Source organism: Corvus kubaryi, unplaced genomic scaffold (genome assembly GCF_017639235.1).
Source record: "Corvus kubaryi isolate FWS band 111438036 unplaced genomic scaffold, C.kubaryi_AGA036_p1.0 37301, whole genome shotgun sequence".
NCBI lineage: Eukaryota > Metazoa > Chordata > Aves > Passeriformes > Corvidae > Corvus > Corvus kubaryi.
In genome coordinates, this window is record NW_024581094.1 from 629,529 (window position 1) to 645,025 (window position 15,497).

Consider the following 15,497-nt stretch of genomic DNA (forward strand, 5'->3'; position numbering starts at 1 on the left):
CACTCTCACGCCACACCCAGCCCGGCAGCCCACTGTGGTTCCCTCCCCATTCTGTGGGGATGGGTATTGGCCAAGGCTGTGGATCTGCAGTGTGAGGAAGGGGTGAGGGCACTCCTGCTGCTCCCGTACAGGTGAGTGGGGCTGCCCTTCCTGCCTGCCTCCCTCCCTTAGCAGCACAGTGCTCCCATATCCACTCCCCTCCCTCACAGAACCCTCTGGGTCTGCTGTCTGGCCCAATTTTGTGCTGCCCTGAGAAGCAAGAGAGGTTCTTCCCTCTCAGTGCATCCAGCTCCTCTGGCACCAAGAGTAGGGTACAGCCTCCCCATCAATCAACACCCAGAGAACACAAGCAGATTCAATGCAAAAGAATTTTTATTGGATACAAAATCATTCCAGTTTAGTGAAAAAAATGACATCATTGCTGAAGAAGCTTGTCCGGGCTTAAACCCGAGACTTGCTCCTGTCTGCTCCGGTCCTGCCGTGGCCATTGGGTCCCATCCTGTTACGCCTGGGCTTTGTTGGTGGCTCCATCCTCAGAAGCTGGTCCGGTCTGTGGGGCTGCAGGGCTGACCTGGATGGGCACGTTCCTCTCGGGAGCGGCTGGCAGTGCCAGCTTGGGAGCCTCGATGCGGAGCTGCCCATCCTTGGACAGGGAGCAGGTCAGCGCTTCGGCATCCACCTCCTCGGGCACGTCCCACTCGCGCTTCAGCACCTCGTACTTGTAGGAGAAGGAGCCCTTCTCATCGACATTCTGCGTCTCCTTCTGCCCCACCAGCACCACCTTCCTTCCCACCACCTTCACCGACAGCTGCTCGGGAGCGAAGTTCTTGACATCCTGGCACACAGAGAAGCCGTCCCCAGAGCCCTGGGTCAGGGTCATGCTGGTGTTCGGGGTGCGCTCCGCGGCGATGGCTCCGTGGTTGCTCAGGAGCTGCTCGAAGCTGCTCATGAATTCCCGAGCTTTCTCCATCTCCTGCTGCAGCTCGGTGAAGATGGTCTCTGCGTGTGGCCAGAGGGTCCTCACTGTGCCCAGCCGGCTGGCCAGGGAGCTGGAGGCGAATGGTGCGAGGTGCATCCGGCAAAGCATCGCTGCTCTTGCTGTCGTTTTTGTTGCTGGCGGCTGCTGCTGCTGCTGCTGCTGCTGCTGCTGCTGCTTCTGTCCCCTTTCCAGTGGGCTGGAAGCGTCTGCCCCGCTGCTGCCGTCGGAGGCTTTTATTCCCGTTCCTCGGAGGCGTGGCCTTGTCCCGCACATTACGTCACCCTCGGGAGAAGAGCTCAGCCCTTTCCAGCCCGTTCCAGCTCATTCTTGTTACTCACCCATGAGGAGAGGCGCCGCTGACGTCGTGCCCGGCATACCTTCGCCCTGACTCTTAGAGCTCTGCTCTCCTGGCTTATAATTAGCAGCATCACCTCAGCCTCTGAGCGGGATGCCTGAGCCACCCCTGCCAAAAATCTGTGCCCTTTGCATTTCCCAGGCATGGAGTGAGTGTGGGCTCCTCCCTGCCTCCCCCCACCCTCAGCTGGGGCCCATTTCTCCCCATCTGTGCCCAGGGAGGTCCCCTCAGGTGAGACCAGAAGTCAGCCCGTGGGCCCATGCCCAGGTGGCATGCACAATGGGGTGCTGAGGGGTCAGGGCAGGATGGGGGTGGCCAACAGGGAGAGGAGTCCCAGAAAGTGCAGGAAGTGCCTGGCAGCAGATGACATGGGACACGTTGCTTTAGGTGTGGGACTGTCCCTGTACTGGCAGAAGTGATGCCCTCCTGGCACAATGGAGCCTTGGCTCCACCGAGCCCCTGGCAGGGGGGCCAGGGAAGGGCTCTGTGGCCCCTCGACCATGGCCCCACTGGCCCTGCTGCATCACGATGGCTCTGCAGAAACCTGAGCTGCCAGCAGTGACTGCGGCTCCCTATTTGTGGCATGTGACTTGACCCCAGAAACAGGCGCTGCTATTTTGGCTGGTGGATAATCAGCCTCTCAAAAATAGGCGATGGCTCCAGGAGGGTGCGTGGGGAGAGAGCGTTCTGGAAGGGACACACCCCTGGGCAGAGGAGGATAAATTCCGCTGCTCCCCTGCCCCAGCCCAGTACCGCTCCAGCCACTGCACCGAGCAGAGCTGCAGCACAACCAGGAGCACTCGGGAGCAGAGATGCTTTGCCGCCTGCACTTTATGCCGCCCATGTCCAGCTCACTGTTTCCGTGGCTGGGACCCGTCCGCACCCTCTGGCCACATCCAGGCACCCTCTTCGCCGAGCTGGAGCGGGAGATGCGGCTGGAGATGGAGAGGGCTCGGGAGTTCATGAGCAGCGTCGAGCAGTACCTGACCAGTGGGAGCAGCTCCGGACGGCTCGGCATCGCCGCAGACCGTGCATCGAGCACCAGCGCAGCCCTGACCCAGGGCTCTGGGGACGGCTTCTCTGTCTGCCAGGATGTGAAGGACTTTGCGCCCGAGCAGCTGTCGGTGAAGGTGGTGGGAAGGAAGGTGGTGCTGGTGGGGCAGAAGGAGACGCAGAGCACAGACGAGAAGGGCTCCTTCTCCTACAAGTACGAGGTGCTGAAGCGGGAGTGGGACGTGCCCGAGGAGGTGGACGCCGAAGCGCTGACCTGCTCCCTGTCCAAGGATGGGCAGCTCCGCATCGAGGCTCCCAAGCTGGCACTGCCGGCTGTCCCGGAGAGGAACGTGCCCATCCAGATGGGGCCGGTGGTGGCACAGCCAGCTGGCAGCACTGAGGATGGAGCCGAGCGGGCCAAGGCATGAAGAGGAGCAACGGGGGCCAGGCTGAGCCTGGCTACAGAGGCAGCTGCTGGCCGCAGAGCAGGACCGCACTGGGACTGCGCGATGGCCCGGGGGGTGGTGTCTGCCCAAAACATGCAGCTTTTTTGATATGTAATAAATATTTCTAACTTTTATTTGTGTGGCTTCGGTGTTTCTAGTCTTGCCCAGCCCTGTGCTTTGCAACGCTCCTGCCTGTGCCCTCGCAGCGTGATGGCAGGCAGGGGAACAGGGCAGTGCTGGCACAGGGCATGTCCCTGGCACCTCTCCCCAGCTCTGCCCTGGCAGAGTAGGTTGGGCGAGGGGCTCCAGGCCATGTGCAGCACTGAGAATCCCCGGGAGCTCCTGAGCATCCCCCAGGGTAGCCTTCGGACACCTGACTCCCATCTTTGGGCTGGTGCTGGGACACTCCCGTGCGGTGCCCGCGTCCCCCGTGCTGTCCCCCCGGGCAAGTGCTGGCACCTTCCAGGCGCTGCCCGCAGCTCCGCGCCCCCGCCCGCCTCTAAGCCGCACCCCCCGGTGAAAGTGGGCGCGGCCTCTCATAAATGGCCAGCGGGCGGACCCGGTTCGCTGGTACCGGTCAGGAGGCGCGGCCAGGCTCCGTGCCGGGCGCTCGGCCGCACCCCGTGCCGGCGGTGGGAAGGCGGAGGGCGGGACACACACCGCATTTGGAGAAGAGGGCGTGGCCATGCTCCATATTTGCGGGGCTCCGCGGGGTGCCGAGCGCGCCGTGCGGCGCCGGACCGGGCGCGGTACCGGTTACCGGAGGGGCGGCAGGGCTCCTCCGGGCACCGACGGCTCGGCACCGCCCCGTGAGGGGCTGTCGCGGTGGGTCGTCATGACCGGACCTCGATCCTCTCTGGACGGTTCACGGCACGCGCAGTCCCGAGTGGGGGCTCTGCTCCCGTTCAGGACAGCGGGTGACGCGAACCGGCCCCGGGAGCGCCGTCCCGGGAGCACCGACCCGCCCTCCCCCGCCGCAGCCGACTACGGATCCCGGCGTTCCCGGCGCGCAGGCGCAGTGAGCGCGGGGCGCACGCCGGGCCCGGCATGGCGGAGCCGGAGGCCGCGCAGCCCGGGCGGCCCCCGCCTGGCCCGGGCACGGGAACGGCGGTGGCGGCGGGGGCGAGCGGGGTGACGGCTGGAGGAGCGGGATCCAGCGACCCGGCACGGCCCGGGCTGAGCCAGCAGCAGCGGGCGAGCCAGCGCAAGGCGCAGGTGCGGGGGTTCCCTCGCGGGAAGAAGCTGGAGAAGCTGGGGGTCTTCTCGGCTTGCAAGGTGGGGCACACAGGAGGGAGGGCGGGAGGTGGGGTTCGAGGCTGTGCATGGGTGGGGAATGCAAGGACGGGCGTGGGTGGGGGTGCAGGGGATACAGGAGTGGGGGTTCAAGGCTGTGCTTGGGTGGGGGATGAAGGATGGGGGTGCTGACCTGAGTGGGGAATGCAGGAGGGAGTTGCAAGGACGCTTATGGGTGTAGGAGGGGAACTTAGCGGGTGCAGGAGGATGAGTGCAAGGAATGCATGGACAAAGGATGCAGGATTGGGTGCTGGGATGTACATGGGGTGCAGGACGGGGGTTTTGGGCTGTTCGCAGGCAGGGGCTGCAGGAAGAGAGTGCTGCAGGGAGGTGCAGGGATGTCCCTGAGCAGGGGCTGCGAGGTTCTGGGGCTGCACAGGAGAGTGTTGGGATGGCGGGTGATGCAGGATGGGGGCTGAGAAAAGCTGGGGTGGGTGAAAAGGGGCAGGTGGAAGCCAGGGAAATCGTTTCACCAGAGAAGGTGGCAGCCTCAGCACGTGGCAGCGCGTGAGCCACTGCGAAGGCCACTTCTGTCCCTCATACCAGGCCAATGACGCCTGCAAGTGCAATGGCTGGAAGAACCCAAACCCCCCCACAGCCCCTCGGATGGACCTGCAGCAGCCGGTGACCAACCTGAGTGAACCGTGCCGGAGCTGTGGCCACGCGCTGGGTAGCTCCTGTGGGGCCTCACGGGCAGGGTGAGCAGTGCTGATCCCCTGGTCTCACCGTGGCTTTCTCTCCGGCACAGCGGACCATGTGTCCCACCTGGAGAACGTCTCGGAGGACGAGATCAACCGTCTGCTGGGCATGGTGGTAGATGTGGAGAACCTCTTCATGTCAGTGCACAAGGAGGAGGACACGGACACCAAGCAGGTGTATTTCTACCTGTTCAAGGTGCGCATGTCTCGCTGCCCCACTCACGGTGGGACTTGTGCAGAGTCTCTGGTCCTTGTGGGGAGCTGGGGCTGCTGTCCCGCTGTTCATGAACTGAAGCTGGGACTGTGAACCATCCCACAGCCCAAAGATCTGAAACACTGACCCTCTTCTGAAGTGACCTCTGTCCTGGCCTTGAATTCCCTTGGGGTATGGTTTTAGGGGATGAACGGGTGTCCTTCAAGGGCAACCCCGGTGCCTTCCTGGTTGTAGAAATCAGAGCAGCCCCATGGCAGTGTCAGCCACCTCCACCATTCCTGGAGCATCCAGTTCCTGGGACTCTGGTGACCATGTCTAATGGTGTCTTTGTAGCTGCTGCGGAAGTGCATCCTGCAGATGAGCCAGCCTGTGGTCGAGGGCTCCCTGGGGAGCCCCCCCTTTGAGAAACCAAACATTGAGCAGGTGAGGCTGCTGTCAGGCTTGTGCACCGCCCTGATGACTTATCCTATGTTCTGCTGTTCTTCCATGGTCCCCTCACTCTCTGGGAGGCAGCACGGAAGAACTCAGAGCAGCCCCTGGCACCCTCCCAATGTTCCATCCTCTCCCCAGGGAGTCCTGAATTTTGTGCAGTACAAGTTCAGCCACTTGCCACCCAAGGAGCGCCAGACCATGTATGAGCTCTCCAAGATGTTCCTGCTGTGCCTCAACTACTGGAAGCTGGAGACGCCGTCCCAGTTCCGTCAGCGCTCCCAGAACGACGATGTGGCCACCTACAAGGTCAACTACACCAGGTGAGGGCAGGGGGTGGTAATTAGCCAGCCACCCTGGGGTCTCACTCCTGGGACTCTCCCCAGCTCTCCAAGAGTGTCGGTCCACTAGGAGAGCAGGCACCCAGTGGGGCCAGTGCTTCTAAATGTCAGCCATGCCCTTTGTCCACCTTCTCTTCTCGCCCCTGCTCCTGGCAGCGTTGTCCCAGGAGGGATATGCATGCTCTGGGGTCTCTGGTTCCAGCCTTGTCACCGGAGCCCCTTCCTGTCCCACAGGTGGCTGTGCTACTGCCACGTGCCGCAGAGCTGTGACAGCCTGCCCCGCTACGAGACCACCCACGTCTTCGGGCGCAGCCTCCTCAAGTCCATCTTCACGGTGACCCGCCGGCAGCTGCTGGAGAAGTTCCGGGTGGAGAAAGACAAGCTGGTGCCGGAGAAGCGGACACTGATCCTCACCCACTTCCCCAAGTAGGTGCCCAGTGTGGGGATGGCTGCTGGAGCACTGAGGGGACTCCTCCTTTGGGATGCTTGCATGCTGATGTGCCACTCCCTGCCAGGTTCCTCTCCATGCTGGAGGAGGAGATCTACGGTGAGAACTCTCCAATCTGGGAGGCTGATTTCACGGTGCCAGCTGCGGAGGGTGCCCAGCTGGCGTCTCGCCCAGGTATTTCAGGAAGCAGCTCCCCCTGTTTGGGGGCTGTGGGATGAAGGATCAAGGTGCAAGTGAGCTGGGCTGCCACGGCTTGATGAGGCGCTTTCCAGCAGTCATGGGCACCACGGGTCTGTTCCAGCTGCAGTCAGCACCGTCGCCGTGCCCACCACTCCTCTCTTCAGCAAGAAGCTCAGCAGCAGCAGCTCAGCCGCCAGCCTGGACGCCAGCACTCCAGAACCCCTGCCAGGTAAGGTCACATTAGCCCACGCCACAAAGCTGGAACTGTCCATGGTCCCTCCCGGCACTGGATGTGCTGCTCTGCTCCCATTCCAGGGGAGAAGCGGAAGCTACCTGAGAGCCTGACGCTGGAGGATGCCAAGAGGATCCGTGTCATGGGAGACATCCCCATGGAGCTGGTGAACGAGGTCATGCTGACCATCACGGACCCTGCTGCCATGCTGGGCCCTGAGGTATGGGCTGGGGATGCTGGGGCAGCTCTGGTGCTCTCCAGTGCCCACAGAGCTGCTTCCCCAGTGTGCCAGGGTGGAGTGGGGCTCCCCCAACAGAGGGACAGTGACCCCCCCATGCCCCCAGACCAGCCTGCTGTCGGCCAACGCGGCGCGGGATGAGACGGCGCGGCTGGAGGAGCGCCGCGGCATCATCGAGTTCCATGTTATCGGCAACTCGCTCTCGCAGAAATCCAACAAGAAGATCCTGATGTGGCTGGTGGGGCTGCAGAATGTCTTCTCGCACCAGCTGCCCCGCATGCCCAAGGAGTACATCACTCGCCTCGTTTTTGACCCGTGCGTGGCTGGGGGATGCGGGGGGGCCGGTGCGGGGGGCTCCCCTCACCCTCGGCTGTGCTGCCCGCAGGAAGCACAAGACCCTGGCGCTGATCAAGGATGGCCGAGTGATCGGGGGCATCTGCTTCCGCATGTTCCCTACCCAAGGCTTCACGGAGATCGTCTTCTGTGCCGTCACCTCCAACGAGCAAGTGAAGGTGAGAGCGGGGAGAAGGGCACACACGTGTGCCCCTCAAAGCTGGGCAGGGTGGTCTCTGTGTAGCTGCCCCTTGGGCAGCCAGACCTGCTCAGCACTGACCAGCCCCAAGCAGTGGTAGTTGCTCCAGGACATCTTCCAGCTGCCATTTCCATGGGTGGGAGGGGGTTGTTAATCCCAACTGGGGCTGCCTGGGGGGGGGGTCCCTGTCTCACGGTGCTTCCCCAAGGGCTATGGGACACACCTGATGAACCACCTGAAGGAGTACCACATCAAGCACAACATCCTCTACTTCCTCACCTATGCGGACGAGTACGCCATTGGCTACTTCAAAAAGCAGGTGGGCTCCTTTCCCTGGGAGCTGCCCCCAGCTCTGCTGCACACCTGCCCCCTCCCACCCACCCCCTCTCTCCTAGGGCTTTTCCAAGGACATCAAGGTCCCCAAGAGCCGCTACCTGGGATACATCAAGGACTACGAGGGGGCGACCCTGATGGAGTGTGAGCTGAACCCCCGCATCCCCTACACTGAGCTTTCACACATCATCAAGAAGCAGAAGGAGGTACGGCCCAGGAGTGGGCAGGAGGGTGGGTGAGCACTGCCAGCCTCCCCCTGAAGGCAGGGGAGAGGTGTGGGGCTGTGCTGGCCCTGAGAGTAGACTTGCAGGGCAGAGAGGGGGCACTGGTGGCTTTGACACTGGCCGGGGTTGTCTCTGGCCCTGCACAATGGGTTTATGGGGTCCCACATCACGGTGTGGCAGAGCATCATGCAGTCCCCACTCATCTGCCCCCTTCCAACCCCCCTTCCCTGCAGATCATCAAGAAGCTGATCGAGAGGAAACAGGCGCAGATCCGCAAAGTCTACCCAGGCCTGACCTGCTTCAAGGAGGGTGTGCGGCAGATCCCCATCGAGAGCGTCCCTGGCATCCGTGAGTCCTGGCGGGGGGTCTGGCAGGAGGGCTCTGTCCTCCCTCCCCATGGCTGCAGGGCAGATGTGGTGACGCTGACGCTTGTCTTCCAGGAGAAACAGGATGGAAACCACTGGGGAAGGAGAAGGGGTGAGTGCTGCATGAGGGCGAGGGGCTCAGCTCTGCCTGTACCTCAGTCCTGGCATTGGCCAGGCCCTGGAATGGAGAGAGAGACTGATGGGCACTGGCTTTGTCCTGCAGGAAGGAACTGAAGGACCCAGACCAGCTCTACAACATGCTGAAGAACCTCCTGGCCCAGATCAAGGTGTGGGCAGGAGAGGACCCTTGCTCCAGGGTGCCTGTCTGCCTGACAGCCCTCAGAGCTGCCTCCCTTGCGATGGGCTGTACAGGGCTTTGCCCTTGGGGCCTGCTGGGGTGACCCAGGTGTGGGGAGAGCAGGACTCTTGAGTGCTGGAGCAAACAAGGATTGTGTGGTCATTGCTCCAACTGCCCCCCACTTCTCCCCAGACCCACCCCAGTGCGTGGCCCTTCATGGAGCCAGTGAAGAAGTCAGAGGCACCAGACTACTATGAAATCATCCGCTTCCCAATAGGTAGGTTGCTGTGTCCACCCCCCCAGGACAAGATTACAGAAGAGAGGGCTGAGGACCCCCCCATTCATTGTGGGGTCTGTGCTGGGGACTCAAGTTTGGGGTGGCAGGAGCCTCAGGATAGCCCAGAGAGAGAGGGATGAGTTGGGACCTGTGGTTGGTGTCCAGCTCAGTGGCTGGGTGGTGCAGAGGCCTGGGGAGGGGCCCTGACCGTTCCCCACCCCCAGACCTGAAGACCATGACGGAGCGCCTGAAGAACCGCTACTACGTCACCAAGAAGCTGTTCATCGCCGACCTGCAGCGCATCATCACCAACTGCCGCGAGTACAACCCGCCCGACAGCGACTACTGCAAGTGTGCCAACACCCTCGAGAAGTTCTTCTACTTCAAGCTCAAGGAGGGGGGGCTCATCGACAAGTAGGGGGGGCTGGCTTGGACCTGCTGTGGCCACTGGCCCTCCCATGGGAGGGACCTGTGGGATCCAGCCCCACTCTCTCTGTGGGTAGGAGCTGCTGGAGGGATTGGTGCTGCTGAGCAGCCTGGGGAGCTGGGCCTTCCTTCTTGGGGAACCACAGGGGCTGGGGGGGCTGGTGCTTTTATCCCTGAGGTGCTCTGGCTGCCTCTCCTAGGGAATGGGGGTGAGGCTGGAGCTGCCTCATCAGGATCTGCCCAGGGCAGAGACAGCACTGAGCTCCTGCCTCTGCCTGGGGAGGGGGAGCCCCCGACCCCTGTGCGTCCCCCCTACCTGGGATCGTGCCTTCTGCCCTGGCTCCCTGTGACAGGGCAGGGGCACACAAGTGCTTTGGTTTCTGCTCCGTCCACGTGCAGGCAGCCCCTACCCCTCACACTGAATGTACGGCGGGGTCAGCCCTGCGGCTGCCTGCAGCGGTGCTGCTCCTGGGCCAGGGTCCTGCTGGGCAGGGGGGCTCTGCTCTGCACCCCCAGTTCCTGCTGCCTCTGTCAGCTCTTCCCCCGGGGCAGGTCTGCCTTCCCTGCCTGTACATCCTCCCTGCCTGCCCCTGCTGCCAGCTAGGGGGGTGGGGGGCTGCCAGCCCCAGTCCTGCCCCTCCGGGTGCCAGGGAGGGTGGCTGCCCGGTGCTGTGCTGGCTTCTGTTCCCCCTGCTCCGCTCCAGCTGGCAGACACCTCTGCTTGTCTCCCTCCTTGCTCCCCCCTCCTTGTGACTCCCACCCCTTTCCCTGCCCCCCACTCGCCCCCATTCCACTTGACTGGTGTTTCGTTGGTTTGTTTGGGTTTTTTTTTTTTTTTAATAAATGTCTTTGTGCAGCCCCAGCTCCATCCGTGGGGCTCACCCCAGCGTGGTGGGCAGGTGGACAACCTGGGATGTTGTGGAGGGTGTTTGTGTTGGGGAGGGGAATAGGAACAACTCGGGATGGGGAGAGTGTAAAGATCCCCGTGGATGGGCTGGGGTGCACTGGGCAGAACTGGGGTGCAGGGTTGGTTGGGGTGCTCAGTGCTGCGCTGGGGTCCCGGACCGGTCCAGCGGTCCGGCAGGGGCCGTCTGGGTGCGGGGGGGTGCTGTGGGAGCTCCACTCGGTTTCGGTTTCGGTTCTGATCTCCGGGCCGGGCGGCTCGGCTCGGCTCGGCTCAGTTGGCCCCAGTGCGGCCGGCGGGGCCCCCCCTTGCGGCCCCCCCCACTTGCGGGACCAGCAGGATGCGCCGCCTCCAGTTTCGTTTCCCGGCTGGTTCCGCCTTCGGCAGATGCGGAACGCGCAGCGGCGGGGAATGGAGCTCCGGGGGTACCAGCGAGAGGCGGCGGCCCCGGCCCTGCGCGGCCGCAACAGCATCGTTTGCCTGCCCACGGGCGCCGGGAAGACCCGCGTGGCCGTCCACGTCTGCCGGCGGCACCTGCAGAGCCGGCCGGGCGGCAAGGTGGCCGTGCTTGTCAACAAGGTGCTGCCCTGCCCCAGGACCGCGGGAGCCACGGCTGGTGGTCCTGGCCGGTGCTGAGCGTGGTCCTGTGGGCGCAGGTGCACCTGGTGGACCAGCACACCGAGAAGGAGTTCCAGGCACTGCAGGACACCTTCAAGGTGGCATCCATCAGTGGGGACACCAGCCACAAAGCCTTCTTCGCCTGCCTGGTGAAGGAGAACGATGTTATCATCTGCACAGCCCAGATACTGCAGAACGCCCTGGTCAGCACGGAGGAGGACATGCACGTGGAGCTGACAGGTGGGCACCAGACCACATACGCTGCTGGCCCCACAGCCATGGCTGAGCCCCCAGCTGAGCCCCATCTCACCCCACTCCACTCCCTGTCCCGGAGCAGATTTCTCGCTGCTGGTGATAGACGAGTGCCACCACACGCACAAGGACGCCGTCTACAACAAGATCATGCTGAGATACCTCCAGCACAAGCTCAGCAGGGAGCAGGAGCTGCCACAGGTTCTGGGGCTGACGGCGTCGCCTGGCACTGGGGGGGCAACGTCCTTCGAGGAGGCCGTAGAGCACATCCTGCAGGTGTGTCCTGTGCCCTCTGCCCTGCTTCAGCACAGCTTCCCCTGGGGTTCAGCAGGGTGTCCCTTGGGATGGGGGTTGATGTCCAGGTGTGTGGGTGCTGGGCAGACCAGAGGAGTCATCCCCAAACTCATCAGGTTGCCAGTGAGCACCACGCAGTGCACTGTCCTGGGCAGCTGGGCTCAGGGTGGAAGCAGGATCTTTCCCTCTCAGATCTGTGCCAACCTAGACACTGAGAAGATCACATCGGTGCAGGACGAGGCGCAGCACCTGCAGAGCCATGTCCCCCAACCCAAGAAGCAGTATGACCTGTGCCAGGAGCGAGTGCAGGTGAGGTATGGCTGCTCAGAGCCATGGGGCTGCTCACTGGGTGGAAGATGAGACCCTCAAGCCTTGCTGGGTGAGGAGCTGTGTCCCTTCATCCGCTTTGCTCAGGCCAGTGTGAGAAATTGGTTGACCCAGAGTTTTGGTGCTGGGGGATCCTGCAACTGTCTGGGTCCCGCCATGCAACCAGCCACGATTCCCAAATCCTGAGCCCCTCCCTGCTCCCAGGACCCCTTTGGTGAGCAGCTGAAGAAGATGATGGTGCAGATCCAGCAGTACATGGAGAAGCCGGGTCTTCCATGGGACTTTGGCACGCAGATTTACGAGCAGCGCATCGTGGAGCTGGAGAAGAGAGGTGAGGGTGCAGCAGTGCAGGTGTGGCGGTGCTGAGCCACGGGGCAGGCTGTGACTGCCGTGTCCCCTGGCCCCACCAGCTGCAGAGCTGTTTTGTCGCAAGACCCGGGTGTGCGCCCTGCACCTGCGCAAGTACAACGACGCTCTGCTGATCAATGACACCGTGCGGATGATTGACGCCTTCCAGTGCCTCCAGCAGTTCTACAGCGCTGAGAGGGATGAGAAGGACCCCACTGAACAGTTCCTCATTACCACATTCGAGGGTAACAGAGGGGCCTGGAGGGGGGTGATGCTGGCTGCGTTTTGGGTGTAAGGAGTCTCCCCGACACCCCTCTCACCTGTGCAGAGAACAGGGCGAGGCTGCAGGCACTTGCCGGGGACCAGCGCTATGAGAACCCCAGGCTGGGCAAGCTGGAGGGGATCCTGCGTGAGCACTTTGAGCCCGTGGGCGCTTCTCGTGGCATCGTCTTCACCAAGACAAGGCAGAGTGCTCACAGCCTGCTCAGCTGGCTGCAGACCACGGCCACGCTCCAGCACATCAGGGCCACCGTCCTCACTGGCGCTGGCTACAGCAACCAGACCAGGCACATGACACAGGTGAGTGGAGGGTGGGCAGGAACTGGATTGATCCCACTCTGCACACTTTGGGGGTGCTGCTGGTGCTGCCCAGGCCTCAGAGCCCTACACAGCTGCTGAAGCATCACCCCCCTGTCTACCCAGAACGAGCAGCAGGATGTGATCAAGCAGTTCCGTGAGGGAGCCCTCAACCTGCTCTTCTCCACCAGTGTGGCTGAGGAGGGCCTGGACATCCCTGAGTGCAACATCGTGGTCCGCTATGGGCTGATGACCAATGAGATCGCCATGATGCAGGTGCTGCCCAGACTCCCTCTGGCCCTGCCAGGAACCCCCAAAGCCGTGGGGGTGGGACATGGGGGCTCTTGCCTTCCCTGCAGGCATGTCCTTGGGGATGAGCCCAACCCCTGGCAGAACATCTCCTTGACAAGGTGCAGGGGAGGGTGGAAGTGGATCTGTTCTCACAGGGTGGCACGAAAGGGTTGGCTGTGTCCCTCTTCTACTGACTGCAACATTTGGACCTTGCTCTGCAGGCCCGGGGCCGTGCCCGTGCTGAGAACAGTGTCTACTCTGTCCTTGCCAAAGCCAACAGCAGAGAGGTGGCCCGAGAGCTGCTCAACGAGGACCGGGTGGAGCTCATGAAGAGGGCGATTCAGGCAGTGCAAGCCATGCCTGAGCAGGAGTACAACCAAAAGGTAGGTGCTGGGTGCTGCCATGGGCACTGGCAGAGCCAGGCAACTCTTGCCCACCTCTGCACCCTGCATTTGGCTGCCTTCTCTGCCCCAGGGCAGCACCAGATCCTGAGATGGGGTTGTGTGAGGGGCATGGGGCAGTGTGTGCCCATCCTGCCCTGCCTGTCCTGCCCTGTCGCTTGCACTCGTGGGATGATGCATCCCTCAGTGGATCTTGCCATATCTGCCATCTGTCTTTGCCTGCAGCCCTGTGCTGACCCCTATCTCCGCTGTGTCCCCCACAGATCCGGGAGCTGCAGCGGGTGGCTGTAGCCAGCTGGCTGATGAAGGAGGCCAGGATCAGTGAGCGGCGGCAGCTGCACGACCCAGATGCTGTTCGCCTGTACTGTGTCAACTGCAACGTGGCCGTGTGCCATGGCAGCGACATCCGCACAGTGGAGGGCATGCACCATGTCAACGTCAACCCCGAATTCAGGTAGGAGTCTTGCATGGGCAGGGGCGAGCGGGCAGGGGTAGCACCAGCCTGCTGCCAGCTCTTTCTCTTGGTACAGGGAGATTGCAGGAGCTTTGTTTGACTATGGGAGCACCTGTGCTGCCCTGTTTGTGCCCCCTGGACCATCATCCTTACTGTCTGGTGTCCCCTTCCTTCCAGGCTGTATTACAGAGTTTCCTCTGGGAAAATACAATTCCAGCGCACTTTCAGGGACTGGGAGCCTGGCTGCCGTATTGCCTGCAGCGCCTGCAGCCAGGTGAGCACAACCATCCCCCTGTGTCTGCAGCCCAGTCAGAGCTGGAGGGACAGGAAGGGCTGTGCCTTGTGCCCCGGCTCACAGCTGCACATGCCTGTGTCGTGTGTGCTGAGGGACATGGACACAGGCTGCCTGCAAAGGAGAGACATGCCTTGGGAGCAAGGAAGTCGCCCATCCCTGTGTGCGTGGCCCTGCAGCCTGGGGACGCTGTGTGTGCGGTGTCTAACTGTCCCCTCCCTGCCCACACAGGACTGGGGCATGGAGATGCTGTACCGGCAGGTGAAGCTGCCTATCCTCTGCATTAAGAACTTTGTGGTGGAGACACCGGCAGAGAAGAGGAGGTACAAGAAGTGGAGCGCTGTGACGTTCCCCATCAAGGCGTTTGACTACCTGGAGTACTGCGCTGACACCCATGGCCTGTCCTTCTAGCACAGGCTCTGTTCAGAAGAGGACTATTCACAGGGCACTTTCAGGGTCTCACATGAAAGGGAGAGGCTTCCTCGACCCTTGGACAGAAGGCCATGGCTCACTCCTCTCTTCCTCGCTGGTCTGAGCTGCAGCAGTGCGTCCCGTGCTGGAGCCCATGGCTGCTGAAGGAGCTTTGCTGACCCCGGGCAGCAAAGAAAGGATGAGATGCTGGGATCAAAAACTACCCAAACCCTTCCTTGCTCCCCATGCTGCTGCCTTCCCCTCTGCAACCCTGCCAGGAGAACCATCCGTTTTTGTGGGGCCAGGACACAGCCCACTGCTTCTCCACTCTGATTTGTGAATTCATGGGTCTCCATTAAAAACGCACGTGCTAGACTGAAGGGGCAGGTTGGCCGTGTCACTTGTGACAAGAGCTGGCTGGGCAGGAGCGTTCGAGGGGGGGACATGGCACCAGAGCCAGACCCCACTGTGTGCTGTGCCAGCAGAACAGGGCTCTCCAGGGGACAGTGGAGCCTGTGAGGCCGCCCCGGCCCTACCCCCCCCCGCAGACAGTGGCCTGTCTCACCCACCCACCCAAGACCGAACCTTCTCGAGGCCCAGAACGAGCCTAAACCCCTCTGGGGCAGCCCCAGGGGGTCCCTCTGGGGCTTCGGGCGTCCCCTCGATCTCACCTGGGAGCACCCTGGAAAGCGCTTTGCGTCCGAGCCGCGGGGGAGCCGCGGGGCTTGCGGCAGGACACGGGACCGGGACCGGGACCGGGACCGGGCCGGCTTCGGGGCGAGGGATTCGGTACCGGGGTGCGCAGCCCCGGACCGCGCGTCCGCCCGTGCTGTGCCGCCGCTGGGCGCTAGAGGGAGCCTCGGGCCGGGCTGGGGATGCCCGGGGGGACCGGGGAATGACCGGGGGGACCGGGGGATGCCCGGGGGGACCGGGGGATGAGCCGGGGGGACCGGGGGATGTTCGGGGAACCGGGGGATGATCCGGGGGAACCGGGGGATGATCCGGGGGAACCAGGGGATGTTCGGGGG

The 15,497-nt window shown here is 62.8% G+C and overlaps 4 protein-coding genes across 5 annotated transcripts; 3 read left to right on the forward strand and 1 right to left on the reverse strand.

Moving 5' to 3' along the window:
* Positions 1-354: 354 nt before the first annotated feature.
* Positions 355-1,194, reverse strand: LOC121664523 (heat shock protein 30C-like). The gene has a single exon (XM_042027873.1). The coding sequence runs from the start codon at positions 1,085-1,087 to the stop codon at positions 503-505; it is 585 nt and encodes a 194-aa protein (XP_041883807.1). The 5' UTR covers positions 1,088-1,194; the 3' UTR covers positions 355-502.
* Positions 1,195-1,995: 801 nt separating this feature from the next.
* On the forward strand, positions 1,996-2,907 carry LOC121664525 (heat shock protein 30C-like). Its single transcript, XM_042027876.1, has one exon. The coding sequence runs from the start codon at positions 2,147-2,149 to the stop codon at positions 2,753-2,755; it is 609 nt and encodes a 202-aa protein (XP_041883810.1). The 5' UTR covers positions 1,996-2,146; the 3' UTR covers positions 2,756-2,907.
* Positions 2,908-3,476: 569 nt separating this feature from the next.
* On the forward strand, positions 3,477-10,213 carry KAT2A (lysine acetyltransferase 2A). The gene is made up of 18 exons (XM_042027871.1): positions 3,477-4,048; positions 4,613-4,736; positions 4,815-4,960; positions 5,312-5,401; positions 5,549-5,730; positions 5,983-6,174; positions 6,264-6,370; positions 6,498-6,605; positions 6,692-6,828; positions 6,953-7,161; positions 7,232-7,358; positions 7,587-7,697; positions 7,774-7,917; positions 8,169-8,283; positions 8,376-8,412; positions 8,524-8,587; positions 8,791-8,875; positions 9,100-10,213. Exons 1-18 carry the CDS (start codon positions 3,821-3,823, stop codon positions 9,291-9,293), a joined length of 2,400 nt encoding a protein of 799 aa, XP_041883805.1. The 5' UTR covers positions 3,477-3,820; the 3' UTR covers positions 9,294-10,213.
* Positions 10,214-10,402: 189 nt separating this feature from the next.
* On the forward strand, positions 10,403-14,849 carry DHX58 (DExH-box helicase 58). Of its 2 annotated transcripts, XM_042027869.1 has the most exons (12): positions 10,404-10,784; positions 10,862-11,063; positions 11,161-11,351; positions 11,562-11,678; positions 11,901-12,027; positions 12,107-12,289; positions 12,373-12,623; positions 12,747-12,896; positions 13,133-13,294; positions 13,576-13,766; positions 13,944-14,040; positions 14,290-14,849. In XM_042027869.1, the coding sequence occupies exons 1-12, from the start codon at positions 10,593-10,595 to the stop codon at positions 14,467-14,469; spliced, it is 2,043 nt and encodes a 680-aa protein (XP_041883803.1). In that variant the 5' UTR covers positions 10,404-10,592; the 3' UTR covers positions 14,470-14,849. The 2 variants fall into 2 exon arrangements, with proteins under 2 accessions (XP_041883804.1, XP_041883803.1); XM_042027870.1 differs by lacking the exon at positions 11,562-11,678 and having other exon boundaries at positions 10,403-10,784.
* The last annotated feature ends 648 nt before the right edge of the window (positions 14,850-15,497 follow it).